The sequence below is a fragment of the Thermothelomyces thermophilus genome, chromosome 1 (genome assembly GCF_000226095.1).
Source record: "Thermothelomyces thermophilus ATCC 42464 chromosome 1, complete sequence".
Classification (NCBI taxonomy): Eukaryota; Fungi; Ascomycota; class Sordariomycetes; order Sordariales; family Chaetomiaceae; genus Thermothelomyces; species Thermothelomyces thermophilus.
In genome coordinates this window covers 6885762-6913566 of record NC_016472.1, presented here as the reverse complement: position 1 = coordinate 6913566, position 27805 = coordinate 6885762, and the positions used below count along the sequence as shown (strand labels likewise).

At 56.6% G+C, this 27805-nt stretch overlaps 7 protein-coding genes across 7 annotated transcripts; 3 read left to right on the top strand and 4 right to left on the bottom strand.

The window, feature by feature from the left end:
• Positions 1 to 2932: 2932 nt before the first annotated feature.
• Positions 2933 to 4105, top strand: MYCTH_2313963 (uncharacterized protein; the record flags this gene model as incomplete). The annotated part of the gene is made up of 1 exon (XM_003659985.1): positions 2933 to 4105. A coding segment is annotated over exon 1 (799 nt), but the record flags the coding sequence as incomplete, so codon positions are not given.
• A 942-nt stretch (positions 4106 to 5047) lies between these two features.
• Positions 5048 to 8284, bottom strand: MYCTH_2297802 (uncharacterized protein). Its single transcript, XM_003659984.1, has 3 exons — positions 7725 to 8284; positions 5714 to 7646; positions 5048 to 5392 (listed from the first exon to the last, which is right to left on the bottom strand). Exons 1-2 carry the CDS (start codon positions 7773 to 7775, stop codon positions 5715 to 5717), a joined length of 1983 nt encoding a protein of 660 aa, XP_003660032.1. The 5' UTR covers positions 7776 to 8284; the 3' UTR covers positions 5048 to 5392; position 5714.
• Positions 8285 to 13397: 5113 nt separating this feature from the next.
• Positions 13398 to 16165, bottom strand: MYCTH_2297796 (uncharacterized protein). Its single transcript, XM_003659983.1, has one exon. The coding sequence runs from the start codon at positions 15574 to 15576 to the stop codon at positions 13552 to 13554; it is 2025 nt and encodes a 674-aa protein (XP_003660031.1). The 5' UTR covers positions 15577 to 16165; the 3' UTR covers positions 13398 to 13551.
• A 188-nt stretch (positions 16166 to 16353) lies between these two features.
• Positions 16354 to 17662, bottom strand: MYCTH_92165 (uncharacterized protein; the record flags this gene model as incomplete). The annotated part of the gene is made up of 3 exons (XM_003659982.1): positions 16354 to 17263; positions 17304 to 17533; positions 17633 to 17662. The coding sequence occupies 3 exons, from the start codon at positions 17660 to 17662 to the stop codon at positions 16354 to 16356; spliced, it is 1170 nt and encodes a 389-aa protein (XP_003660030.1).
• Positions 17663 to 18268: 606 nt separating this feature from the next.
• On the top strand, positions 18269 to 19788 carry MYCTH_2297794 (uncharacterized protein). Its single transcript, XM_003659981.1, has 2 exons — positions 18269 to 19616; positions 19678 to 19788. The coding sequence occupies exon 1, from the start codon at positions 18711 to 18713 to the stop codon at positions 19611 to 19613; it is 903 nt and encodes a 300-aa protein (XP_003660029.1). The 5' UTR covers positions 18269 to 18710; the 3' UTR covers positions 19614 to 19616; positions 19678 to 19788.
• A 738-nt stretch (positions 19789 to 20526) lies between these two features.
• MYCTH_77970 (glutamate decarboxylase) lies at positions 20527 to 22590 on the top strand (the record flags this gene model as incomplete). Its single annotated transcript, XM_003659980.1, has 3 exons — positions 20527 to 20634; positions 20770 to 21608; positions 21702 to 22590. The coding sequence occupies exons 1-3, from the start codon at positions 20617 to 20619 to the stop codon at positions 22588 to 22590; spliced, it is 1746 nt and encodes a 581-aa protein (XP_003660028.1). The 5' UTR covers positions 20527 to 20616.
• Positions 22591 to 22957: 367 nt separating this feature from the next.
• On the bottom strand, positions 22958 to 25234 carry MYCTH_2297791 (uncharacterized protein). Its single transcript, XM_003659979.1, has 7 exons — positions 25103 to 25234; positions 24813 to 25048; positions 24375 to 24740; positions 24041 to 24298; positions 23826 to 23988; positions 23420 to 23754; positions 22958 to 23316 (listed from the first exon to the last, which is right to left on the bottom strand). Exons 1-7 carry the CDS (start codon positions 25143 to 25145, stop codon positions 22984 to 22986), a joined length of 1734 nt encoding a protein of 577 aa, XP_003660027.1. The 5' UTR covers positions 25146 to 25234; the 3' UTR covers positions 22958 to 22983.
• Positions 25235 to 27805: the final 2571 nt, after the last annotated feature.

The window sequence follows — 27805 nt, the reverse complement described above, 5'->3', positions numbered from 1 at the left end:
CCCAGGTACTCCGCATCGGGCTTTGGGGCGCGCAAAGGCCGACCGAACAGCGACCTGAGTAAGCTCTGTTCACAGGCCATTTCTGCTACCCCCATTAACCAGCAGTCCCTCGTCTGCAACCCAACGCTGCAGCGAAGCATCGCCCCTTCGGGGTCAAAGTAGTTCTTCGTTCAACCCGCACTCTTCGCGATGAGCAGGGACTATTCCGCCTTGATGGATGAGCAATTCTTTATCCGAAGCGACAGGCATAAAGCAGAATTGAAATTGATAATGCCTCCCACCACCCCCTCCTTTTGGTGATGATTCATGTGATAAAGCGAGACCAAGAATTGATTGTCGGACTCAGTGGCGGGCTGTTGCCGAATCCCGACTGATGAAATGATGAAAGAGGAGGGGCAGGGTTCAGGTTGGCAAAAATTAGAGCGAAAATGGGTTCGATATTGGAGGTCACAGGTAAAACTGGGGATCGAAAAGCTCGACCGACCCCACTTATTAGGCAATCCTGCGCGAGGAAGGTACCCGTATCGTGCAACGCTACTTTTTTTACCCCATCCTACTACTTTAGTGTAGTAGCGAAAAGGCCAGGACGTCATCGACCACTCAAAGAGCCAACACCGCATCGGAATTCCGCAGAGCCGACCGCTTCCACCCTGCGTCTTTCTCTCAGGCGAAACTTGCGATCTCTGGGCAACGGTCAGCAAACCACAGATCCGATGCCTGCAAACTGGACAATGTCGCCATTGCCAGGTCCCTTGTAATCCGCACTTACCTTTCCAACCTGGAGCAGGACCTAGCGTCCGATGCTCTCCGAATCGGGGCTACGTAACAAATATGATTATACGGAGGACAGAGGACCTGTCGCTGTTCGCCGAAAGCACGATGCACGCGACACCAACGGGGATATTCCGGATTTTGTCCGCTACCCGCAAAACCTTGCTCCGCGGAGTATTATACATACCTTGGTGCGGATATACCCCTGGTAGATGGCGCGCCCAAGGGTAGCAGGCTACTGGGGATGTCATGCGGACCGAGTTGATGCCGCCAAGTAAGTCCCTCACTGCGTATGAGAGATAAATCGCGTCAAAAGGCGCGAGGCATGTATAGTACTAGTACAGCGTAGCGTCCATCCGCACCGGTGCATCTCGCACACAGAATGGGGTGTACGGATAATCTCTAGTTATTCGGTTACGCAGTGCCGAGTTAAGGGCGCCCAGCAGCAGTTCAGGGCTGATGCGCCATGGCTTCCTTGGTCAAGGCGCTCTCATACGACATGCGGCGGATGTCGCTCACGATATAATTTATTCCGCTACGTATCCGGAAAATATGCTGTGCACCTCGCCTCGCCCACGTCGACATTGTTCGGCCCATGGATCCGCCTTAGTACCACGGCAGAAGCCCGATTGCGGTGCAGAACTTGGCACCTCCTTGCCGGCTTCTAGAAGGATTCGCGGGACACCCGCACCCACAATTGAGACGGGGCAAGGCTGAGGTGGGGAGGGTACCTGTACCTGCTCACAGTGTATGCAGTAGTAGGTTGTTTTAGAGAACTGGAAACCAGGATCCTTGGTTGTCTACGAGATACTACGACCGCATCGTCGGTGTGGGCAGCATCTTGCCCGGTTCTTCCCGTTCACTACTCCGTAAACACGCGCGATTTTTGGAACGCCGGCATGGAGGGATCATGCGCAGACAGCATCGTCTACGCAGGACGGCCTCGCGCAGTCGAACCAGCTGTTATCGGATCGAGCTGTCGAGCATTGGCACTACCTCTCGAGGGTCCAGTGCTTCGGTATGTGGCCCCAAACCGGCACACGATGCCGAGCGGGCGTCTCCACACATCGTCAGATTCGAGCATGGACAGAATATTATTCAGATGCCGGAGTTGCAAAATCATGCTGAAGAGCTAACTATCCTGATGGCAGCGCGGGAACTCCAACCTTCTCATCGGCCCCGAGTTGGCATTAACGTATGCTGTTTGCTCCAACTTGTCCCGCGTGCGGGACGATGGCGATGCCGAAAATTGGTTCTAGTCCAGGGTTGGTCTCGAACGTTAAGGGCTGGCGCGTGACGCCGAACAGCGAGACTCGATGTCACGGTTGGTCCCCGGATTCCACTTGGAGAGGTCTAACGTCGGCGATCGCAGGTTCGGCATCCTTTATTAAAGTTGAGGGCGGGCCGGATGTGGAGCCAGACCAATGAACCTCGTCCCGCGAACGCGGTTTGGGGCGCGAGTTCAATGGTACATACGCGGCTTGGGGCATCGGGCCCCCTTCCTGATGAATAGGGTTGATAAACCTTGAAAGAATGGGGAGAGGGGGAGAGGGCAAGGTTCGGCGCTTCCCTCGTGATAAGAAAGCTCAAGCCGGGATGCTAGTGGATGGCCTGGAGTGAGGTGAGATTGAAGGTTCAGGTTTTGACCTCGGCTGAGGTCACACCTTTTGCGGCCTTTTGCGGCCTTCTCGCAACTTTGGCGCAGCCTGGGAGTGATGGATGTGCGGCGCATGCCTGACCTTCAGAATTGGAAGGTCCAAGCGCTACTACACGTTGTCACCACTTTCCTCCCCAGTCCCTTCCCTACCCCTCCCTCCATGAGCGGCCGACTTTGAGATCGCGTTCATCCATCAGTTTGGTATTATTATTTTTTCTTTTCTTTTCTTTTCTTTTTTTTCTTTTTTTTTCACACAGCCGGAGACTCTTGAGAAATCAGCCAGCTCACAGAACGTCGCCAGAGATCTAGGAAGCTTTCTTGGAGGCGCACAACCTTTTTGAACTCCTTCCTGACCCGTCTTCATGCTCATGCAGAGGCAGTATGACCGATTGCATGACGAGGCCGCCCATTCCCGTGTGGCGCCTGCTAAATAGCGGTCGATCTTGAGGCGCATGTGTGGGTGGTATGTATGGAAGAAGGCTCAGGCGAGGCTGCCCGAGCTACCTGAATTGGACACGGGAGTGAGGCGTGCTCTTCGCGAAGCGCCCGCCAAGAGCTGTTGGTTGCGGGAAGGGTCACATGCGATGCTCTGTGAAGCTGGAGGACGCACTACAGAGATACTAATTTATCACGATTCCCTAGGGCCTCCGTGATGATGAAACACTGATTGTATCGCCGTTGCTCGAATAGCACCCGCACCGCACCGCAAGGGGGGCGGTCGCGGCGAGGATCTCGAAGCCGATATTTACAGAATTCTCTTGACGCAACATTTGCACAACTATCGAATATGAACCACCTGGCCGTGCCTCCTCATCTGCGGGTTGCCCACGGCGGCAGCATCCAACAACACGGCTGGTCGCCAGACACGACCACGCCCACGCCCACGCCCACCGGGTCTGACGAGTCAATCACGACAACAACACTCGACCTAGAAGCCACCTTGGCCGCCACCTCAACCCCCCTCTTTTCGACGGGCAGCCCCACGGGCAGTAGTCCCCAGGTCCGCCGTCCTTCAACACCACCGGAAGCCCCCGAGTACATCAACCACGAGATCGCCACCCTTCTCCGCAACCCGGCCGGGCTCTCCCCCAGCCAAATCGAATGGGGCTACGTCTACCTTCTTACAACCTCCCACGACGGCACGCCCCTCGTCAAGATCGGTTCTACCAAGGGCAGCCCGGACGCCCGCAAGCAGAAACACCGGTTGCAGTGCGGCGCCACCCTCGGCGACCTCGAGACCTTCGGCAACCCGCACGTCGTCTGCCGCTACCCCAGGCACGTCGAGCGGCTCGCCCACGCCGAGCTCCGGGACCGCCAATACCCCTTCGGCTGCGCCTGCGGCATCCGCAACCACCGCGAGTACTTCGCCGTCGACCCCCACGTTGCCCGGCGCGTCGTCGAGCGCTGGATCCGCTTCTGCGACCAGGAGCCGTGGCACTTCCCCGGTCGTGCTGCTTCTTCCCCCACCACGGACGGCGGTTTCCCCTGCGATCATGATCCCGCGGGCGGTCCGCGGTGGTGCCGGTCACCCGGCCGGTCACCTAGGCAGGGCGCGTGCCGCGGCAGGCTGGAGAGGGAGTGGGTGAACCGGCTGGAGCGGTATAAGGACCGGATCGCCGCGCCGACTCCTCAGGAAGACCTGGAGGCGAGGATGGAGCTGTGGGACGAATTCGTGGGCGCCGTGGCGTGGGACTGGGTCTGGGACGACGCCATGTGCGCGGGGGCGGCGCTGAGGCGGTACCGGCGGACCATTGGCATCGTGGTCCTCCTGGTCATCTGCGTGGTCTTGTGCCTGAGAGTGGGCAGGGGGCTCCTGGCGGGGCTGCCGATGGGCGCTCTCGTGCTCGTGCTTGCGGCCACCGCGGTGACGGTCTCGAAGGACCGCGGGTGGGGCGAGCCGCTGCGGCACCGGTTGCAGCGGCTCGGCTTCACCGGCTCGTTGGTCCTTCTCACCATTCTCGGCTTCTCGCTGGGCTGGGTCCGTTTCACCTGGATGCTGATGTGGATGCTAGTGGCTGACCTGCTCTCCTCGGTCCTGGAGCTTTTAGAGGCCAGGTGCGCGACTGTGGAGCATTTGCTGAGGCTCTTGAGAGCCAGTAGCCGGTCTCGGTCCCTCTAGCGCCCCCATCGTCATCAGCTTACGGTGCGCTGACATATCTTGCAAGGGTTGGTTTAGTGAATCAGCATGCGGTTGGGCGACAACACAGAAGTGGCGGGACAATTCCGAGCATCAAGGTAAGCTCTTTTACGGTCAAAGAATCTTCTGCTGTCCTTTTCTGTTTTCCTTTTTTTTTTCCGGAGCGTATCTTCATTCGGCTGAGTAACTTCTGAGTCGAAGTTGCTCGAAATGGGTCATGGGTATTGTTTGCCCTCTGTGTACATTATCTAGACATTATCTGGAAGCAACTTCGGGACCACGGGCCATCAGGGTGTATGTACAGGCAGCATGGTATAGACATTCAATACACTGTTTTCGCCAAGCTTAGGATGTGGTGTGTTAGATACAGGAATTGGGACTCCGTCCACCGAGGAAGTACTTGGAGCCTAAGGTAATGCCCATCAGTCACTTTGTTCCAGGGTTGTATCTACATATATATATATATATATATATTTGTGGTATTCCCATATAGCTGTACTGGATTCATAGCGTTGGTCACATGGTACGTACAGTTGGGTCATTGAGTTTGGGTACCTTTTTAGGGGAAAGGGGAAGGGTATTAACTATTATCTACAGTTTGGTGTGTATGTACATACATACACGCCAGCCGTATCAACACCTAAAAATACAAGCTCTCTTACACAGCGGAGGGAAGCAGGCCTCCCCCAACCTGGTAAAAATCAGGGTCTTGCCTCTCCTTCCACCCTTGTGTTCTTCCCATTGTTTTCCCCCTCACATGCCTATATACATGTCCGCTGGCCCCCTTTCCCCCTTTCCATCTTGCTGTTTGTTTTTTTTCGCGCCTCCTTCAAAAGAATTAGAAAGGCAAGCCACACCACACGAGATGAAAAAAAAAATGGAAAAAATTGAAAATGAAAAAGATACAACAAAGATGTTTGTGTGCCACAATAACCATGGAAGACAACCAACCCCTTTCCCTCTCGGTTGACCGCCTGCGTGCGTGCATGATGCCGGACATGATTCCCGGGGAAAAAAAGATGTGTCGTACTTGTGTGTGTTCATAAGGAACGTGAGAATCGGACTGGTTTCCCTGTCTTATATAAGGACGGGATGATATTATGAGAGAAAGGAGGGACCAGCTGGGGAATTATCCTCGGTTCCTTTACTTTAGAGAGCAAGGGCGAAGAAAGCAAGGGCGGCAGCCAGGCCGAAGCTGGCGGTGACGCGGCCGCTGCCAGCGACGACGACGGTGCTGTCGGTGGGGCGGGGCGAGCTGGTGAAGCTCGGGGTGGTGATGCCGGTGAAGGTGCCGTTGGCGGTGACGACGGCGCCGGGGCCGGCGGGGCTGCTGGAGCCCGAGTCACCGGCAGGCAGGGCGGAGGTGGTGACGGCAGGCGGGGCGGAGGTGACGGGGATGACGTCGACGTCGGACGAGCCCGAGGTGAAGCCGACCTGGGGCACCGTCAGGCTGGTGCTGACGGTGACGGTGGTGCTGGAGCTCGGGATGACCTCGCCGGCGTCGTTGGTGCAGGGGACGACGGTGGTGACGTCGACGGTGACGGTGGTGTAGACGGGCGCGACGGTGGGCGTGGCCGTCACGGTGATGTAGGTGGTGATGGTGGCGCCGGTCGCGATGGCCGGGTTCTGGCCGGCCCAGTTGCCGCAGATGCCCTGGAAGTAGGCGATGGCCTCGGCGATGATGGCGTCGCTCTCGCCGTGGGCGTAGAGGCAGTCGTACACGTTCTTGACGAAGGTGGCATCCGGGCAGTAGCAGGCGGCATCGGTGTTGTCGGAGCAGCCGACGCTGAAGAGGAACGTGTTCAGGCAGGACGGGACGATGGCCGGGCAGGGGAGGGTCTCGACGGGCGAGACGGAGCTGACCGCGCTGCTGACCGCGCTGCTGCTGCTGCTGCTGCTGTCGCCGCCGCCAGACACACGGGTGGACGTGGTGCCGGCACCGGGAACCGCCGAGGTAACGCCCGAGGGGACGACGCCCGACGGGGAGCCAGGGGTGGAGTCAGACGGGACGCCCGAGGGAGCCGAGGGAGCCGAGCCGGTGGGAGCAACGCCGCTGACGGTAGGCTGGCTCTCGACGGTGGTGCGAGTCTCGGTGACGGGGCAGACGGTGGTCGAGATGGCAATGGTGACGACCGTAGTGGAGACCGAGTTGGCCGGGCACTCCGCGGACTTCTCAGGCGCGCACGACGTGATGGTCTGGATGGAGGTGGTGAAGATGGTCGACGTGCTGTCGAAGCTGGTCGTGATGGTCTTGGTCACGGGAGGCACGATGACGATGCTGCTATCAGAGCTCTCGCTCGCCGGGGGGTTGACGATGCTGCTGCTGCTGCCCGTCTCCTCGCCGGGGGAAACACTGCTTGTGCTGGTGACCTCGGGGACGGAGACGGTGGTGCTGCTTCCCGGAACAACCTCAGTGCTCGTCTGGGCCGGGGGGGCGCCAGTCTCGGCGGTGGAGGTAGACGAAGCCTCGACCTCAGAGGTAGTAGTAGTAGTAGTGGCGTCGGCGGGAGGAGTGGAAGTGCCGGGAGTCTCGGTCGTCTTCGTCTTCGTCTTGGGAGGCTGGGTGCTGGAAGCGGTGCTGCAGTCGAAGGAGATGGTGGGCACCTGGATGCTGCAGCTGGGCTTCGGCTTGTTCGGCTGCGGGGGGTAGACGATGGTGACGTTCTTGGCACCACCGCACTGGGTGTTGTGGACGGTGGTACCCGACTTGCTGCAGGGGCTGCGGTGCTTGCAGATGGAACCGTCAGGCATGTCGTAGTGGAACTCGAGGTCGCAGTCGAACTCGGGCTTGACGTGGATGGAGCCTAGAGAGAACTTGTCGACGTTGGGGCCGCATCCGAACGAGGGCGACTGGCTCTTGTCCGAGTGGCATGTGCCGCCGATGGCCTTCTTGAAGGTGCGAGGAGCGAAGCGGCCCCTCTTCTCGCTGGCATCCTCGCACTTCCAGCCGCGGAAGTGGAAGCCGCCATAGTCGAAAAAGTCACCAAAATCCAAATCATCCCAGCTGAACCCGGGCTTCTGCTTGTCGGTGCATTGGTTGTCCGTGTTGGCCGGGCAGGTGAAGGGAGGGGCATGGATGAACTATATGCGCAGCGGCGGCGTCTAAGTGAGTGCCGATCAAGAGCAGCCGAGATGGGAAGGGAGAAAGTGGAAACTTACAGTAGCCGACACGCCAGCGGCGAGGGCCACGAAAGGGACAAATGTCTTCATGTCGTAGAAGTGTTGCTGCTGCTGCTGCTGCTGCTGCTCTGGACTGACGTGAAGATGAACGATAGACGGGGGCTACGTTGCTTCAAGAAAAAAAAGGGCCTGATATGGCCGTGGCCTTCTCGCCAACGAGAGTATGAACAATCAAGTGCGAAGAAAGAAGAGAACAGGGCAAAGAAACGAATGACTTTGCCTCAGTTGGCCGCACAAAGAACAAGACGAAGAAAGGAGGACAGCAAGGTTGAAGATGAGGCAAAAGGAAGATGCGAGAATAAGGGAGAAGGGGTTAGCAGTTATTGATATAGGCATAGCAACAACGTGGGCCCGGACATGCCATGCCACTTCGCCCTTGCAGGTCACTCGACATGGTGAGAGCCGAACAGAGGACGGTGGACCATGGCCGGCGGCCGGGGGGATCCAGGGTGACAAGGGGGGGAGGGGGGTGCGGGCGTGCGGTTTGCACACGCGCGAACATACAAATTACACTAATTAGTGTATGTACATACAGTACACACGATACTGTAAAAACATTCACTATAGTGTACGGACTATAGGGGAGCTAATGATGTGTCAATGTTTCTTTCGGCGGCGTCCCAAGGCACTGCCACCAAAGGCGTCCCGGAGGCCCAAAGAGCAGACTCGGCAGCCGACGGGCGTACCCGTCGCGGCAACGCTCGACATTGTAGGGTGTCATGTCTCGCAGAGTCAGATAGGGGAGTGGTTGTCGAGTCTCCTTTCTGCGGGCGGGCGCAGTTTGGGCACAACGGACTGAGTGGCGAGCACTGGGTTGACGATGTTTACGGATTACTGTGTCTCCGTCCTAGTAGCGTACTATGTACTCGTACACTATGTGCTTGGGCTTTCCTGATTCGGTGGCGCGCGGCTCTGGCAAGCGGCGTGTGTGGTTGGCTGACAGGATTGGCGGGTAAGGGGTAGTTATTTCGTCAGGGGTGCGCTCGAGATCTGGCCCAGTCGAGGCCGACCAGCACGCGGCCAACCGTTAGTTACTCCGTACTAGTACACAGTTGACGCCAAGCTTCGGAAAGTATTGTCTTAGCTCAGGGAGGCCATACACTATTGACCAGCAGATGGGTCAAATAAGCTTTGAAATGAGGGCCTGAATCGAGAGGCCTGTCCTTGGGAGGTGTCCTTTCGAAAAAAAAAAAAGAAAAAGAAAAAAAAAACCGGCCAATCCGTTGTGGCCATGGCCAGCCAAGGGAACTTGGACAATGTTGCAACTTCGTTATGCCAAGGGAATGTTTGTAATTTGTATGTTTCTGCAGAGCACGGATTAGTGTAGACTGGACGTCTGCGTACTGCAAGTAGTCGTATGTTCGGTACGTACTATATGTAGGTACATACATACCTGACACAGGTCTATACATACAGTATAACTACTGTTGTATCGCGTGTTGAAAGAACTAATCCGTCTAGTGTAGAATTTGCGTCGAGCGAGCGGTGTTGCTTTTGAAACAAACGGCGACATTGCTCAGCCACGCCGACGGCACTACCACACTGTTGTACGCTAGTGTGCTCGACGACTTTAGGGTGCGAGTGTAGTGTAGTGTAGTAGTGTACGCAGTAACAGTTTTGGCTCCTGCAGGAACCGAGTGTGCATCCTGCTACGGAGTAGTTACTGCCGAAAAGCGAGCATTGGCATGCTTGTTTGTTCCTGGATCTCGCGTGGGTCCCGAATGTACTGTACTAATAATGGCCGATGCCAAGCCTCGGGTTCAGTCATCCCTGCTGCCTGTCCCCTTCTGGGCCTTCCCCGCAGCGCAGGGAAAGGGAACGATTCCCAAAGAAAACAGAAGCATCGGAGCGAATTCCTCGAACCGTCAAGCGAACCCTACTGTGTACATCATGCGCTCATAGGTTCTCCCCGTGGTGTAAGTCCTGTTTTTTTAGTGTATAAGTAGCGCTTCTTGATGGATCAAAAGTGCATTCTTACCATAAAAGCCCCGCCACGTTTGGCTGGCTGCTTTGTCTCGTTTCTCTTCGAATATCAACCGGCGGCGCTTGGAGTGCCAGAGCCAGCTGAGAAAAGCAAGGACTCCCGCTTCCGCCGAGTCTAGACGTTTGGATGTTCGCGTTCCAGGCTGCGGTCCAGCGGCTGCCCGCTCGATCCAGTGTCGTGTTTCACATTGGTCTTTGCAACCGGCGCCTGGGAGCTTCATGTTTCAGGTGCGTGCGCGCCCAGAAGAGCGAGCCTTGGCGTTACACTAGGTACCGCCACAACCTTTACACAGTACACTACGGAGTAGGTGGGTCAATCAAGCGGCGGCTTCCAGTTCTGGCAATGGCAGCGACTCTTTGATCGAATTGATTCCTGGCCAAAGTGTTCCGGAATGCTTACAAGTTGGTTGAGGTTGACAACTCGGGTCAAAAAAGGCAAATGTCAACCAAAAGCACCACGGATGCGACGATGGCATGGGATAACACGCTGCTCGAACTTGGCCGGCCCGTGCCAAAAGTCCGCCACATCACACACACAGCAACGTATTCCATACCGTATGTACACGAATGCTACAGCATTACTGCACTGCAAAGTCCCCCTCTCCCCCCCTTTTTCTTTTTTCAAGAGTTTTCAAGCGCCTCTTTTGGCTTTAGCAACCTAACTCGCACTTGCCAAGCCTCAGACTGGGAAGTCTATCCACCTAGGATGTAAGTTTGTCCTTGTCAGTTTGCAAATACTGTACACACCAAACACAGCACAAAACTGTAGAGAAGACATGGCAGTTAATCCGTGCTTGCATACCAGATACTGTCTTCCGCACAGCACGCTTCGTGCTTGTGTGTAGCGTATGAGATTACACTTCCGCTTACACTCGAATTGTCGTCTCGTGTCAAGCCGAAAGAGATGAACCGTGATCCACACAGAACCGTTTTTAGCTCCACCTCGCTCTCCCTGACGGCACGAGCGGCAGACCTGGAACGCTCGAGATCTACGGAGAATTCTCCTAGTACTGTAAGCGAGTGCAGCTGTGGACCCACCCCGGATATGGGGCTGGCGAATCGCCACTGTCATCCTGATGATTTTCCTTTTTCGCCTGTCAGTAATCGGAAATCTGCAATGATCAGCGGAGCTTCTTTTTCAGCCTTTTTTTGACTTTTGACGACAACCGCCGCCTCTGCCGCCGGCCCACATTCGATATTTCTACACTATTGACGGGCCGCATTTTATTTGTCTGGAAACATGGAAATTGAAATAAACCAAACAAAGCTGCGCAAAAGCCGCCATTTTCAATAGCAGGTCTCAGATTGACTCGGGAGCAGGAAAAAGGAGGGAATTACCACCGTAACCGCTTGGCACAATCCTTTTGGCCGTTGCTTCCGCGATGGGACCGACAACCGAGCGCACAGATGCCGACTAAGCGGTTAAACATACGACTCAGTACTTCGTACAGTGGCCGTGTATGGATTACAAGTGGCGTGAGCCTGTACGGATTACACACAGTACATACGGAGTAGTGTAATCTGTTCCTTCGTACTAGTCCATCGATAGTCGGGGGCAGCGCGGACACGCCGGGGTGCGCTCGGGCTCCGGAAGCAACTCCACCATACCACTCGCTTGGCAAGCAATGCAACGCCCAGAACAGTCAAGACTCAGGGGCAGCAAGTTAAGTTACCCTCGTCTAGCAAGTGATGCAGCCATCAACCCATCCGGTGGGCAGCCGCTCCTCCCCGCCCTCGCCCCAGGGTTTCGGCTGTTGGTTAGTCTGATCTCAGCGAGCTCGTATCGTGATGCTGCGACACGCCGGCCCACGTCCTCAGATGCTCCGACCTCCACCACCACCACTGTCCTCTGCCAGATCTGCCGACATCGTGGCTGTGTCTCCTCCTTGTCATTTGTTTGGGGGGAAGAGGGCCCCGGGTTCCGGCAATCTGGGAGTTGTGTCCGGCCCACTCGGGATGCGGACACGACTCGCTCCGCCAGGAACATGTAGTTGTACGAGTAGTCCGTAGTGGTGCACCTGGCTACTCGGGAGAAGTTTCCCTGTCTTCCAGCTGCACTACGCTTAATGTTACGGCGTACACTTGTGTGTCCTGTTGGTCCTCCTCATGATCCACATTGCCCCGAAACGACATTATTACCACCGCACCAGCAAACGGCGAGGGGCCCCTTGCCGCCCAATCTCGAAATACAACATGCCTTCCAGACAGTTGAGACCACCTCCAGCGCCACAGTGTCTGAGAAGCCGCAAGCAACAAGTGACTTGAAACTTGCCAACAAACATCCCAACCGACGCGCTTTCGAAGAATATCTCCTTTTTTCCCCACCTCTCACGGGAAAAGCGGCGTGCCAAAGTAGCCACCCAATCGCCCATGGCCGTTGCTACATGCTAGTTAGTTCGTGGCCTAATACAATAGTCCCCGAATATTGATCCCTGGGTGGCACAGCGCCACGAAATGGTGAACCAACTCAATTGACACAAGTACTGCACGCCGTGGTAGGAATGAGGCGCACAGATGCAGTGTAAAAAATAAGGCAAGAGATGGTCCAGGAACCAATAACTAAGTTACTTAGATCCTCGTCCTCGGTCCCTGCAGAATATTGTTTACCAATTAATTGTAGGACCGCCGTGGTGTGTTGCACACAGGGGCACGGGTTACACACAGGCAGCTCTCTATATCTCTCTGCTTTCATCTTGTTTACTTTGTTCTTCTTTCTTTTGTTTTGAACCATGGTTGGCGGCATTAACTAGTAACTTGCCCACTCTTTCCCGCAAGTTGTCACAAAACACCGAGGGAGATCCGAATCTCGGACTTCAGGCCACACGACACAATCCACACGCCTGCGATTTCCCACTCTCAAAAAAAAGGCCGGGAACACTATCGTGTGGCCATCAATGCTCTTACGCAGTAGTCCTCTGGGGAACCAGTACAGCACCCGTCACCGCCCTTCACTCGGTTTTGAAGTCCCGCCCGGGTCCGCCCTCCCCCGCGGCCGAGTGGGTCCCTGTCGGTCCCCGGTAAGGACCCCCTCCGATCCGATCCTCCCGTGCATGCAAAACTCGGCCGACCCCACCGGCCGACCCGGCCCGGCCTCGACCCCGACCCATCCGTTCGATCGTTCGTTCGGCCACCTGCTGGCTGAGAAGGCTGCCCTGCCCGCCTTTGTCAACTTTGACGACTCTCACCAAAAAAAATTTCTTCCTGCCTATTTCGAGTAGGATTGGTGTCGATATTTAATACTGTCCCTGATCACTACTCCTTACGCCTCAACAAACAACGAACAGTCCTCAGTCCTCAGGAGTAAAAAGTACAGAGTAGAAGGCGTCTCTGGAGCAAAGCTGCCGTTCTTGCTGGGTTCTCGAGTAGGCCAGGGGAAATGTGCCCCGTTGAGTGCCCTTGTAGCTCTACGACCCCGTAGATCTTATAAGGCCGGAGAAACAAGCTGGCGCAGCTCCACTTCGAGACCCTCATCCGTGGGATATACTTCGCTTGCCAGGTGACGTGCTGAGATGCCATAACGGAGCTACAGGTTCGGATAGCCTCCCGACCTTGGGGCGATGAAGCATAGTAGTTAGTAGTGGTAGGCTACGATGGCTGGACAGGTGCAAACCATGCGTGCAATTTTATTATTAGGGCATGCAAGCGTGTGTGTATGTATATGTAGCCATCTACTTATGCACCTGCGCGCGACCTGCCGACCAGCTTTCCCCGAGTTAACACCCACCCTCCCTCCTCTCTCCTCCCCTCTCCTCCCCTCCCCTCTGTCCTCTCTCACACACACACGCAAAAAAAAAAAAAAAAAAAAAAAAAAAAAAAAAAAAGCTTACCCGCCCGCCTTCATCCGCCTGATCCTCTCCTCGGCCGCTCTCGCCCTGCGCTCCCGCTCCAGCCGCATCCTCTGCTCGGGCGTCAGGCCCCTGGCCTCCTCGGCCCTCCTCTCCTCTGCCGTCTTGGGCGGCCCGCCCAGGAGGCTGCCGCCGCCCTTGGACGACGAGGACGACGACGAGGACGACTTCTTGTTGTTGTTGTTGTTGGCGTCGGGGATCTTGGGGCCCTCGACCTTGAGGCGCTCCTCCTCGGCCCTCCGACGGAGCTGCTCGTCCCTCTCGAGCGCGCTGCGCTCCCGCTCGGCCCGCTGCTCGGCCTCCGCCCGCCGGAGCGGCGCCGGCACCCGCGCGGCGTCCCAGTCCCAGGCGGCCTCGCCCAGCTCGGCGCGGGCGACCCGGAAGGCGTCGCGCGTCGCGCGGTCGCCGGCCAGGTCGAACGGCGTCTTGCCCTCGGGGCTGAGCACCGTCGGGTCGGCCCCGGCGCGCGTGAGCAGGCCGGCGACGAGCGGGGCCGAGTTCTGCGCGGCGGCGAGGTGCAGCGGGGTCGGCGCGTGGCGGTTCTGCTGCGAGTCGGCCGGCTGGAAGACGAAGTCCGGCGGGAGGTTGTTGGTGGTGAGGTAGGAGAGGAGCGCGGGGAGCTTGGAGCGGCGGATCGTGGCTTGGAGTTGGGTGGTGTGGAAGATGGCGGCCTCTTCTTCGTCGCTACGTTTTCGGGTTGCCGGTTTGGCGTCGGCTTTCGGTTTGGAGGCTTTGTTGGATGTCTCACCCGCGGGCGCCGGGGGCGCTTCGGGCCGGATCTCTCTGACTTTGAGGCGCGTGAGTTCGATGAAGGAACGCATGAGCTCGCTCTGTGTTGCTCTTCGCGTGCTGAAGGGGAAGCCCCTGATGCGGGGGTCGTTGGGGCGGAGGACCTGGCCGTCGTACGGCCCGAACAAGGTCCGCCTGTTCGTGGCGCCCGTTGCCCGGATGAAGAGCAGATCCGAGGTATCGATCAGGGCTTTCCAATCCCTGAGCAGCCCCCGGACGTCATCGACGAGGGCCTGCTCGTTGTACCGGCGGAGTGAGGCGCCGGCGGAGTGCGCTGCCCCCTTGGCATTGTCGTTGGCGGACTGCGAGCCACCCTGCTTCCGCCGGGTTGTGTACCGGTGGAAGGTCTTGTGCGCCAGCACGACGGCCTCCCTATTGAGCGGCCCGGTAGAGCCGTGCTTGTTCTGCTTCGGGGCCAAGCAGACTACCATGGCGGCGAAGTGGCCGCCTCCCATCATGCAGAGAAAGATGTGTCTGCCATTGTAGGCTGGGGGCACCGAAGTCCCGTCCTTGGGAGCCTTGGGCATGGATATCGGCGGCAACTGTCTTTGCCGGATCGCCTCCACGATGGCATCCTCCTTGTCCAACTCCTCGGGCGTGAACATCGCGCGGTATATCCCAAAGTAGTGATGATCCGGCAACTTTGGCGAAGTGAACCAGAGTAACGGCGGCTTTCCCGTGCCCCTCCTTTTCGCCTTCGGCTCGTCATCTTGGTCCCCATCGTCTGGCCTGCGTTTCTCCGCCAGCGACGCTTGTTTTTTCAGCAGTGCCGAAAGCGTCGACTCCTTGCGGGATGACTCGTCGTCGTCGTCGTCGTCGTCGTCTTCGTTATCCGACGTCTCGGAACCCGATATGCTTACGTCGTTCTCTTCCACGAGCTTCTCGAACTCGGTCTCCGACACAGGCTTGAGACCGTTCATTTTCTGTTTGAGGTTGTAATAATGGAGGTCGGTCTTGAGGTGTTCCTTCTGCTCCTGGACGGTGACAAAGGCCATGCCACAGAGGGAGCAAGCCTGCGACCCGAGGACGTTTTCGGTACTACCGGCCGGGCTAGGGATCGGCTCCCCCGACGAGGTCGTCTTGGTGGGCGCATCGTCTTCGGCTAGGGCAGGCAGTCCCGCGTCCGGCTTGGGAGCGAGCGAATCGAGGATTTCTAGAGGCAAGTCAAAGAGATAGAGGGGCCGCCGCAGCAGCGCGTCTTGTGTCTTGTCCATTCTCACCCAGGCCGGCGCTATGCAAGAAAGTTTGGCGGCTAATCCGATTGCCAGGATGCTAGCACGACGAAGCAACGGTGCCTGCCCTGCTTTGGAGCCTTCGAGCACGATAGCGGGGTGGCGGGGTGCTTTATCAGGGTAGGTACGGAGTACTGTACAGCACCTAACTAACTAATCGCTTTGGCCGATTCGACTCATTCGGTCAGCCAGGGAACCTTAACACCCTAACCCTGTTCGAAAGCGCTCAGTGGGAGACACGGAGACGGTGGAGAGGAAGAGAGCGACAACATCGCATCATGCTGGCCGAGATTGCACTTCTGATGTCTCTCAAGTTTATATTTAAATTTTTTTCTTCAGGATGGGGAAGGTTTAAATTTTATAACATAGATATCTTGACACGTCTTCTCAAATCCTATATAGACATAACTCGAACTACTACGTCCTATCACTACGAATCGTAATACTCACACTCGCCTTTCCATCGACTGCTTCTGCACACATCGTAACAGGAGAGATAAGCCCAAACGGTCGTGCAAACGGTTTTCCAAAGTCAACACCAGAGTCATCCGCAGCCATGGGCTTCCGGGATGAACCCGATACGGGCTAGGCTGGAGAGGAGGTTAGGCTAGCTAAGGCGAGGCAAATTTCGGTGCCGGCTCACCATAGGTAGCCAGCAGCAGAAATACGATCCTCTTGCGCCTCCTTCGCCTCTGACGCCTAATGTTCTCTCTCCGGTGCCGAGGGCGCGTCGGTGCCATCCGAGGAGGCCACCACCTCTTAGGGCGGCGGACTGACGCTTCTCAGACCAGCCAGTTCTGCTGCCTCGTCCGGGTCCAGGTCGGAAATGGAGAAATGGCTGGTCATGCTGGGCTCGTCCTCGTTGATGACCAAGACAATCTTCAAGGGTGCGCCGTCGAGGATGACACCCACCAACTCTTTGTCGAGGGCGTTAGGATCTGGCTGTGGAAATGGCACCGGTTCATCGGTTGGAGAGTCTCGGGTTGGCTCAGCGGAGACGTCGAAGCTAGTCGATCTTAGCACCCGGTAATTTGCTGGTGCGGGTGCTTCGGGGATGCTGATGCCGTCGATGTCACTGGAGACAGGTCCGCAACCATCGCCGCGGGGTTTCTGGTTAGTTGTTTCGACTCCAGTCGGGCCATTATTATGACCAGTAGCCTCCTGCTGCTTGGCCGGCGCCGTCAAACTGCGAGACGGCGGCCCATCGAACGGGAGAGGAATCTGCTTGGCGCTATGACCCATTTCATGCCCGGTCTGCGACGGCGTTGGGGACGCCGGAGGGATACCCGATTGTCCTGGGTCAGTAGTTGTAGTTGTAGGCTCCTGCGTTTCCCCCGACTGGGGCATGATCCTTTGGGGAACCTCACCGCACAGCCTCGCAAGTGTCTCGGGGTGATGATACGGAGGCTTCCCTGTTTTGCGCGAAGCAGTAACCCTCGTAGCGGGTTCTTGCTCCTCGCCGTGTTCGGTTATCGAACTGAGCACATGGGCATGTGGGTAGGCCGACATGGGAGACGCTGCTTGTGGCTGTACGCGCACCACATGTTCAACAACAGGCTCGCGGGTCTCATGGCTAGCCGTCACGGTACTCCACCTGCCGGCCAGATCCAGCGTGACTGATCTGGCCTTCTCGAGCCTCCCGAAGCCAGTCCCGCCGTCTCTCGAACGGCTGTTGCGGCCATACCCGGTCAAGCGCAAGCAGTTCGCACCTAGGTCTGGCGAAGCCGTCGGTGACAGGCATGAGCCCCGCGAGAACCTCGCCGGGGACGGCTTGGGGAGAGACGCTGTATGAGAAGCCGTGGAGGGTCTTGTAAGCCCAGTAGTTCAGGATGGCATCCACGCTATTGGTGTCGTATCCTCTGTAGTGCTCGCGGCACTCGGGGCAGAACCAATACTTGAGCTTGGCCAGCTCACAGGGACGGCAGCTCCGGAGGGCTAGCTGGATGTTAGCACAAAAACCGCTGTATTCTAACTGCCTGACCAGGGCTCTCTGCCGACCACACTCAACCAGGTCTCCAACACCGGTGTGAGCACACACCGTGTAAACGTTCTTCTCAATGTAGCACATGCTGAATGGATGTGCTGATTTTGTTCCAGACCCGGGCTGTTGTTGTGTTGGCCAACCCTCCGGGATGTGAGAAGCCGTGGGCGACGAAGTCGGATGGAATGCGCAACGGAGATTGACGGAGGCAACTGATGAGGCCTGCGACTAGCAGCAGAATAAATACAAGCCATGCTGAATGCGTGTACTCGCAAAGTCATTGTAGTGTCTTATTGTCTGGACACACAAGGCTGTAATATAAGGGCCAAACAATGGCAAAGCGAGTCTTCGTTCGCCGGACAAAGAAGGGGAACATTGCACCACCAAAATAACCCTCAAGAGAACAACCTTCGAGGGAATTGAACCACTTGTGTCGTCTCCAGGACCCGCCACAGGAGCAAGATAATGGAGCTCGAAAAGAGCTACAAAGTTTTCGAGTTTGGCTTTGTCAGAGCCAGGTCAGTGACTTTTCCTTTTCTTCTTTTTTTTTCCTCTTTTTCTTCAAGCATGTGAACACTTAGGAGCTAGATGCGAACTGCGCAACGGTGATAATGCGCGGTGATGTTTTGTTGCGTTGGTGGAGCTCGAAGATCAAAGAATTGGAAAACCTAAAAGTTAGGTATGTACCAGTACTGTACAGTACAGCATTCCATTCTGTGTGAAGGTTGTGGAGGCCAGAAATCATTGAAAGCATGAGGTAATCATCCGTCAGCACTCTGGCAGGCCAGGCTCCACTTTGCCGTCGCCCGATCCTCGAATGGGTCACGATGTGGATGGATGTTCACTAAAGTAAGGCAAATATGGTCTGTAGAACTTAGTTTGAAATGCTTAGCATATCATGAATGATAATACCAATGAGTCCACCGACTGCTTCGTCCTTCTCCTAAGCTGGATTCTCTGTGATACAAAAAGCTCTCGAGCCTGGGCTCTCCTGAAAAAGAAGTGATGTCAAGAATCATCAACTGATCCCATTCAAGAAATAATAATAATAAAAAAACCTTAATCGACGAGAAACACTTATTACCCATCATCGCCGGACGGGCGTATGTACATGTCAAACTCAATAAGAACCGCCATGTCGAGCACGCTTCGCCACGCCAAAATCACACCGCACCGGTCTGCTGCCCGGGGCCACGCCAACCACGGCTGGCTCGACACCTACCACTCCTTCAGCTTCGCCAACTGGTACAACCCCAACTTCACCCAGTTCGGCTCGTTGCGGGTGCTCAACGAGGACCGGGTCAAGCCCAATTCGGGCTTCCCGACCCATCCGCACCGCGACTTTGAGATCTTTAGCTACATCCTCTCGGGCGAGCTGACGCACACTGATTCAACACAACAACATAAGAGGACGAAGAACAGCAGCAGCAGCCGCAGTGAACAAGGAGAACAGGAGGAGTCCGACCTCTTCTGCAGGGTCCGGCGGGGCGACATCCAGTTCACGACGGCCGGCACGGGTGTCACGCACGCCGAGTTCAACTACCACCGCGAGGAGCCGGTGCACTTTTTGCAGATCTGGGTCATCCCCTGGAAGCGCGGGCTGGCACCGCGGTACGACCGGGCCCGCTTCGCCGACGACGACAAGCGCAGGGGCTTCGTCCCGCTGCTGAGCCCGCTCCGGGGCGGCGTCGACGCGACACCCGCGCAGGAGCGCGCCGCCGAGCCCGTGATCCCGGGCACCATCGCCATCCACGCCGACTTCGTCATGGCGGCCGGCATCATCGCGCCGGGCGGCCGCTTCGAGTACACGGTGGGCGCCAACGCGACCGACGCGGCCAGGCGGAAGGTCTACGTGCATCTGCCCATGACCAAGGGCGGGAGAGCCAGGATCAGGCTGGACGGCAGGGAGGAGGATGAGGGGGGCGTGCTTGCTGAGGGAGACGGCGCCTTTGTTGAGGGAGTCAATGCCGGAGACAAGCTTGTCGTGGAGAGCGTGGGCGACGCCGAGGCCGAAGTCATCATTCTGGATACCGCTTAGGGCCTACTAAAAGCGTGAGGAAAATGAAAAAGAACAATTGTCGAAAGAGAACAAAAATACGTACCATATTGCTTGATAGTGTAGGAGCGAGCTCTGCATTAATAACATGCTGTCGTTGTTCCCTGCAGTCCGCCGCGGTCATCGCGACGAAACCCAAACCTTCCTCGCCTCGTCCCTCATGGGCCGATGGAAATGAAGGAAAATGTTAAAATTCCTGCAGAGAGGAAGATGTTCCAAAAATTCCCTGCCAGGTCGAAACCCAACAGGAGCGGTCAGGTTGTAGTTTTCAACTAGCAAAAACGTGATCTCGGACGAATCCTCACTGATACACGTAAAACCCCTGCACTCGGATGGGGAAAGAAAGAGAGAAAAAGTCGAAGTTCGTGGAAGATCGCCGGCGGTTTTTATAGACTTGCGCGTGGTCTGTGCACAACTGCAGTTGACCGGGCCCACTTTTCAGGCCCTCCACGTTCTGAGCCGCTTCAGGCACGAGAGGCTGCAGTGGCTTGTTGTCAACGGATTAGAGTGCTGCAGTGACCCAATCGGTACCTAGAACCCATCTGTGTGGCCTCGGTTCCAATCGCTGCATTGAATTCTCCTCCCCCTCAACCAAGTACGGCAACCACGGAGCGCTACATACATCGGGTTGACTAGACTCAATCCTTAATATCTGGTACCTAGAAAACCACTCTCGCCGAGATACTTTTGTCAACACTTAAAATGCCCAGGTTGCAACGAATGGTAGATCTTGCGCATATTCTGCAAGGCAACCTCTGGGAGGGGGACCACCCATTTCGCACTCGTGATGTCATTATACCGCTCGATGAACCCAGCTCTTGTAATCCGTAAACAATTTAGCAAGAGCAAAACTTCATCTTACTTGACCCAACGAAGGGTTGAAGCTTTCATTCACTGACGATCTTCACACTTCGTGTCTCAATTGATAACTAATAAACCTCATCATTCAAAATACACTGCCTGCTTGTTCATCGAGTCGCCCATAATGTCTCTATCGCGCCAGGTAAGTAGACTTTTTGTCACTGATCCTTTTATTTCTCTCTTCCTTTCTATTATGGAGGAGGTAAAAGGAAAAAAGAAAAGAAACAAAGGGGGAATGGGTGACGTCGAACCAGAGTTGTCTAACAAGTCCCGCCAGGTCGATCCGGAGGAGATCATTCAGCACTTCCAAGACCTGCGCACGCCCTCGACGAGCCCCAGCTCCCTAGGAGGAGGAAGAGGAGAACATCTGACCCCCTTCTCGACCCCCTACGCCAGCCAGCGCGACATCCCCAAGTACCAGATCCCGCAGGACGGCGCGCCGGGCGACACGGTGTACGAGATGATCAAGGACGAGCTGGACCTCGACGGCAGGCCGAACCTCAACCTGGCCAGCTTCGTCGACACGTACCTCGAGGGCAACGCGCAGCGGCTCATGGTCGAGAACCTGAGCAAGAACCTGGCCGACAACGACGAGTACCCGGCCATGCTGGCCATCTCGAACCGGTGCGTCTCCATCCTGGCGCACCTGTGGGGGGTGCGCAAGGGCGAGAGGGCCGTCGGCGCCCCCACCGTCGGCTCCTCCGAGGCCATCCACCTCGGCGGCCTGGCCATGAAGCGCCGCTGGCAGGAGCGGCGGCGGGCCCAGGGCAGGGACACGGCGCGCCCCAACATCGTCATGGGCGCCAACGCCCAGGTCGCCCTGCTCAAGTTCGCGAGGTACTTCGAGGTGGAGGAGCGGGTGCTGCCCGTGTCGGCCAAGAGCAGGTACTGCCTGGACCCGGACCTGGTCAGGGAGAACATCGACGAGAACACGATCGGCGTCTTTGTGATCCTGGGGAGCACGTACACGGGGCATTACGAGCCCGTCGAGGAGATCAGCCGGATCCTGGACCAGTTCCAGGAGAAGACCGGGGTCGACATCCCCATCCACGTGGACGCGGCCAGCGGTGGTTTCGTAGCCCCGTTTACCCACGCAGGGGCCGGCGGGCGGAAGTGGTGAGTTGGTTTTTTTTTTTTTTTTTTTTTTTTTTTTTTTTTTTTGGCGAGAGGAGATCATTCTTAGTCTGTCTGCTTACAACTAAATCGCAGGAACTTTGAGCTCCCCCGGGTAGTCTCCATCAACAGCTCAGGTCACAAGTATGGTCTAGTAACGGCCGGAGTCGGCTGGATCATCTGGCGCGACCAGTCCTACCTCTCCCGGGACCTCATCTTTGAGTTGCACTACCTCGGCGGGACCGAGGAGTCCTTCACCCTCAACTTCTCCCGCCCGGGCTCGCAGGTGATCGTGCAGTACTACAACCTCATCCACCTCGGCTTCTCGGGCTACCGCGAGATCATGGAGAACTGCCTGGCCAACGCCCGCATCCTCTCCCAGAGCCTCGAGGCCACCGGTTGGTACACCTGCATCAGCGAGATCCACCGGCCGTTGGCGCCGCCCAGCCCCGCCGCTGGGGCAGGGCCTGGGCCTCGGGGCCGCCGCCGTCGCGTCAAGGGGGCCGTCACGGGCCAACCCGCCGCGCCGGACGGGGAGGGGACGACGGGGACGACGACGACGACGACGACCGAGACGTCGGCGGGTTACGTCGCCGGGCTGCCCGTCGTCTCTTTCCGGCTGACGGACGAGTTCCGGCGCGAGTACCCGCACGTCCGGCAGGAGACCATCTCGCTCCTGCTGCGGGCGCGCCAGTGGATCGTGCCCAACTACGCGCTCCCGCCCGGCGAGGACGGCACCGAGATCCTGCGCGTCGTCGTCCGCGTCAGCATGAGCTTCGACCTGCTCGACCGCCTGGTGACCGACATCGTGCAGGTGACCGAGACGCTGATGGAGCGGGACGAGGTGGACCTGTCGGTGCTGCCCGCGCAGCACGTGGGCCCGCGGCCGCGGGTGAAGAAGCGGGAGGGGGAGAGGCTGAAGGACGTCGGGAGGGAGGCCGGGAAGAAGAGGATGACGGGCGGGATCCATCGGTCCGTCTGCTGAGCTCAGTCTATGCAATCATGGCTACTGCGATGAATAATGACATGCCCACATGGGTGCGGCCCCTAAGTGTTGGATATCGGGAGATGGGAACAAAAACCGAATTTGTCGCCGGAGAGGGTTGGACTTAAGGGGCCATACTCGGGCTAGAATATGACAACGTTACTTCACTCCTATTTGACATGCCTCACTCACATGGTAGTAGCAGCTTGACTCTTTTGTATGTGAGCTTGTTTCGAAAACAGCGGCTCCCTGGTAGTAGGAGGCAGCGCGCCGACCAAACCAAAAAAATGACACCAGCCGCAGCAGACACGCTAACGCACAAACAGAAAACATCATCATAAGTGATCGCACACACATTACGAGGACCTATCACCCGGAACCCCGAGAAACAGGTCAGAGCTTGGCCCCCTTGGCCCTCCTGGCTTCCCTCTCCTTGTCCCTTAGCAGCCGCCGCAGGATCTTGCCGCTCGGGCTCTTGGGGACGGCGTCGATGAACTCGATGCCGCCCTTGAGCCACTTGTAGTGCGCCTTGTGGTCCCGGACGTGCTTGATGATCTCGGCCGCCACCTCCTCCTTGTTACGCGACGCCATCGAGGCCGGCGTCACGACGAAGGCCTTGGGCACCTCGCCGTCGCGCTCGTCGGGCACCGCGATGACGGCGCAGTCGTCGACGGCCGGGTGGGTCAGCAGGTGGGCTTCCAGCTCGGCGGGAGCGACTTGGTGACCCTGTGGTTGAGCAAGGATGGTAATATTAGCCTTTGTTTCGCGTCTCTTGTTGCGGGGGGAAGGGGGGGGAAGACGGGAAATGAAATATGTCTGTCTGCCATACCTTGACCTTGATCAACTCCTTCAGGCGGTCGACGATGGTGATGTGCTCGTACCCGCTGTCCGCCTTGGTCACGATGACCTCGTCGCCGGTGCGAAGCCACCGCCCGTCCTCGTCCCAGATGAAAGCCTCGGCCGTAGCCTTCTCATTGTTTAGGTAGCCCAGCGTGACCGACGGGGACTGGACGAGCAGCTCGCCGGGCTTTCCGTACTCGGTGATCTCCTTGCCGTCTTGGTCAATGACCTTGGCCCGCGTGCCCGGTACCAGAGAGCCCGATGTACCGGGGCAGATGTCGTGCTCGCTGGTCGAGCAGACCACCGTTGACGACTCGGTCATGCCTGTGCGCGGGTCAGTCGACCTTTTCTCGTAGACGCTCGGCCAGAAGGGACGTTTAAGGGTCTAGACGTACCGTAACCCTGACCAAGGCGCCAGTTTGGATACAGCCGGACGACTTCTTCGGCCGTCTCCTTGCCCAGCGGTGCGGCCCCTGTAAAGATCATGCGCACGCTGCTGAGGTCGTACTTCTTGAGCAAGTCCTTGCTGCTCAACATGCGGACGACAATCGGGGGAACCTGGATCGTTTTAGCTGGAGAACGACGGGCCTGCAGGCATCGGCTGACTTACGAGAAGAAGATGGTTGATCTTGAACCGTTCGATGGCCCGGAGATACTCGGTGAGCTCGAACTTGGGCAGAACAATGACCTCGTCACCGCGCCACGTTGCCGAGTGCGCCACTACCACCAGACCGTAAATGTGGCTGAACGGAAGCAACCCAAGTGTCACCTGGGTATCGATGCCGAATTTCTTCCTAGAGACGTCCTCGAAGAGGCAGTACTGCATCGTGTTGGCGATGACGTTTCGATGCGAGATCATGACGGCTTTCTGTTCTTGGTCAGAAAAAAAAACAGAAAAGAGAAAAGGGCGGCAAGCATTAGCGGATTGTGAATGGCGAACTCACGGGTAAGCCAGAGGTGCCACTAGAATAACACAGGAAGGCCACCTGACGGGCGCCCTGTCCCTTGACCCATCTCAGGGGCTCGAGGTCCGGAAGGGACCGCCCTAGCTCAACCAGGTCATCGACCGTTTTGAAAGGAGGTTTCTGAGTTTGGTTGGGCAGATCCATGATGAAGACCTTGTCCTCGGGTATCCCCACTGCTTTGGCGGCCTGGAGAGCCGTCTCCAACACTGGGACGCAGGTAAAGAGGGCCTTGGCTCCCGAGGACCTGAGCTGGTGCGCCAGCTCGCTTGCTGAGTATGCAACATTGGCAGGCGTGGCGATGCCGGATAGGCGATGGACGGCATGCAGGACCGAAAGGTAGTCGATCTGTGAACACGCATTTATGTATATGTATGAGAATACCATTGCCTGCTAGCTTGTACCACCAGGGATCCTCACCGTGTTGAAGGAGAAAACAGCGATCACCTTGTCCCAGGGCGAGTCGGCATTGGGCTGCCAACCCATGATCTTAGACAAGGCCTTCGCAATCTCATCGGAACGCTGGTACGACTCGATGGCTGTGTATGTCTTGCCCGTGAGGCCGCAGGTGAAGGGATTCCGGCTCTTGGAAATTGGACGACGGCCGTAAATCTCGTTCCGCATGAATTCCCCAATCGTGACCGAGTCGGGCGGGTCTGTGTGAGTGGAAGTTAGCATATGAGTGAGCCGATCCAGACACTCAGACCTACCGAACGGGAGCTTCGGAACCCATGGCGGAGGATAGAAGACCATCTTGCTGAGGCTACTGTGTGCCGAAGTGCTTCAAAAGTTTTTGGAACGGTGTTCGAGCTTGGTTTCTCTCGCGCGATTGACGGGTTAAATCTCAGATCCAGAAGAGCGAGGAAAATGTAAGAACCTCAAAACGCTTGAAACAAGGTTTGCGCAAGGGCACACTGCTTGGCAAAAGGAAGTCACTGTGTTTTGGCGACCGAGGAATTGAACATTTCAAAAAGGTGGGAGGGTAAAACGGCGAGGGAACCCGAGTAATCCGTACTTGACACCTCCGGGAGACCAAGCCCCAATCTCACCGCCGTGCCGGCTCCCCCATACCCGTTGATCATGCTCTTTATGTACTCGGGTAGGGGTTAATGTACGTATCTAGTGTGTGGAGAGTGTGGATTCCACGTGGAATCCACACTACACCTCTTCCAGCATTATTAATCCTAGTGCGATACATGCCCCACAACTAACGCAAATCAGAAAAGTAGCCAAGAAGTCTAGGTACAACTAACACAATACAAATTTCTATAAGACAGAAGTATCAATACCCAGTTTCTCCCTCCGAGTTTTCAAGCCGTCGGGGCATTGAGCGTGCCAGGCACTGAAGAAACTCGGGGGGCACTGCCTCCCACGCCTCTAGAACAGCCAGTCGAAGCCCTGTAAGGCTCAGCGATTGAACATCGTAGCGATGTTTAAGCCAATCCTTCATCCAGTGCCATACATTATAAATAGGGCTCAAATCTGAGCTTCGAGCCGGCCACTATAGGACCTGGATTCCTATACTCGAAAGGATATCCCTTGCTAACTTGGCTGTCAACCTAGGGATTTTATCTGTAAGTACCTTTATATAGAAAATTATAAGGAGAGTGACATGGTGTGAGAATTGTGTAAGTGGCTTGCAAAAGAATTGAAAAAGTGGGGCAGGTATCGCACTAGGATTAATAATGCTGGAAGAGGTGTAGTGTAGAAAAACAAGCATCGCGAACAGCACATTGCAACAAGGGGGCCCCTCGACCAACCAAGCACGCTGGGGAAGAAGTGTACCAATCCAGGCGTGTGACCGCCTAGTGTGCTCCACTTCCCCACGCCTCCTCGGGCCAATTTGATGCCAAGCCAGATACCCCGCAGTCCCCAACTCCTCGACCGTGAGGGGGCTCAGCACGCTACCTCCCGAATCTCAATACCGGGTCCGCTTTCAACGACCATGGAGACGGTTTCATCCAATAGAGGAAGCCTGGAAACCTCGGCTTCTCGCCTGCTCGAGTCGTTCCGGGCCTGCTGGGCGTTCCTCGGCTATCAGCGAGCGAGGCCTGACTGAATTCCACACGCTTTGTGTATGGCGTTCGTTCCTTGTTGATTACGAATCTACCTGCCAATGAAAGTGGCTCCAAAAGGACTCGGCGTTGTCCCGCCCACCGACAAAGCTAATCAGCCCCTGAATGCCGTAAACAGACGACGTCGTCACACACGGATGACAGACCCGCCTCACCTCACCCTGCTTGTTTGCTTCTCCTGAGTCACTTTTCTGCAACTCACTTTGGCCGAGCACACATATAGCGCAGAGATATCAGATCGTCTTATACAACGGCAGAGGGCGCATACCATCAATCAGGCTGTTGGCTGACTCTACGGCGGCTAGAGGGTTGATGTGCGTGCTAAACCACATCTTTGTCACGCGTAACTTGCACCATCCTTCACATCACCGCAACTCAACTGAGCTGGATGGGGAGGAGGGCAGCTATCACTTTCCTTTCGTGAATACAATTCCATGTGGCAATGGCCCTCTTACTTGCTTCTTGTTGGGAGCCAACATCGAGGGGCATGCCTCTCAACCAACCCCAGACGGGTTTGGAGTCGTCGAGCTCTAATATCCTGCACATCCAGAGTTGTCTGGTCAGGGCTCATTCACCCACACGTGACCTTCTCACATGCCTCCCATTGCTGTATCGCATCAGTCTGCTGCAGCCTTCAGCATTCAGCATGCAGTGCTCTGTTTAGGGGGCCTGTGCGGTCCTTCAAGGCCTCTTGACTGTCGCACCTTCCTTGACACCCAACCATCACCAATCAATCAAAGGAGGAAGGCACCAAGTTGCAAACCATTCCATACCTAGGGAGTTTCGCTCGCTTGCCACCCGATCTCGTTTGCATCCAGATTCATCCACTATATTCCAACCCTTCGTGTCTCCAATCAACTAGTTCATCGCACTCTGGCATCCCTACTGGAGGTCACAAGGGGACCATCGGCCGACCCGATTACGCGTAATCCTCCAGCCATTCCACATCCAGGCTGTTGACTGAGAGTCCTTCTCCTCGTTCACCCTCTCTTACCAAGTCATTTGTCCTCTGAACTCTATCGGCCTCTCACCCCTTCACGATCGCGGCAAAGACGCACTTTGCGTACACAACTTCGGCAATTATCGAGTCATCCTAGGCTGCCGCGCACCCACCATCGCAATTCTGGTCATAACGTCGGTAACCTTAGCTGGCCTTTCTCATCATAAACCGAGGTTGTTTGGGACTGCCAGGAGAATAGGCTGCCCTACCGCCCGATAACGCTATTACTGGTTTGTATATCGAACGAGGGAAAATGACTGCAAACTCTAGCACAATTGGCCATCTCCGCAAACATTTGCGATGATCTCTTGGTTCCTGTGTCAAGGTAGCTCAGCTAC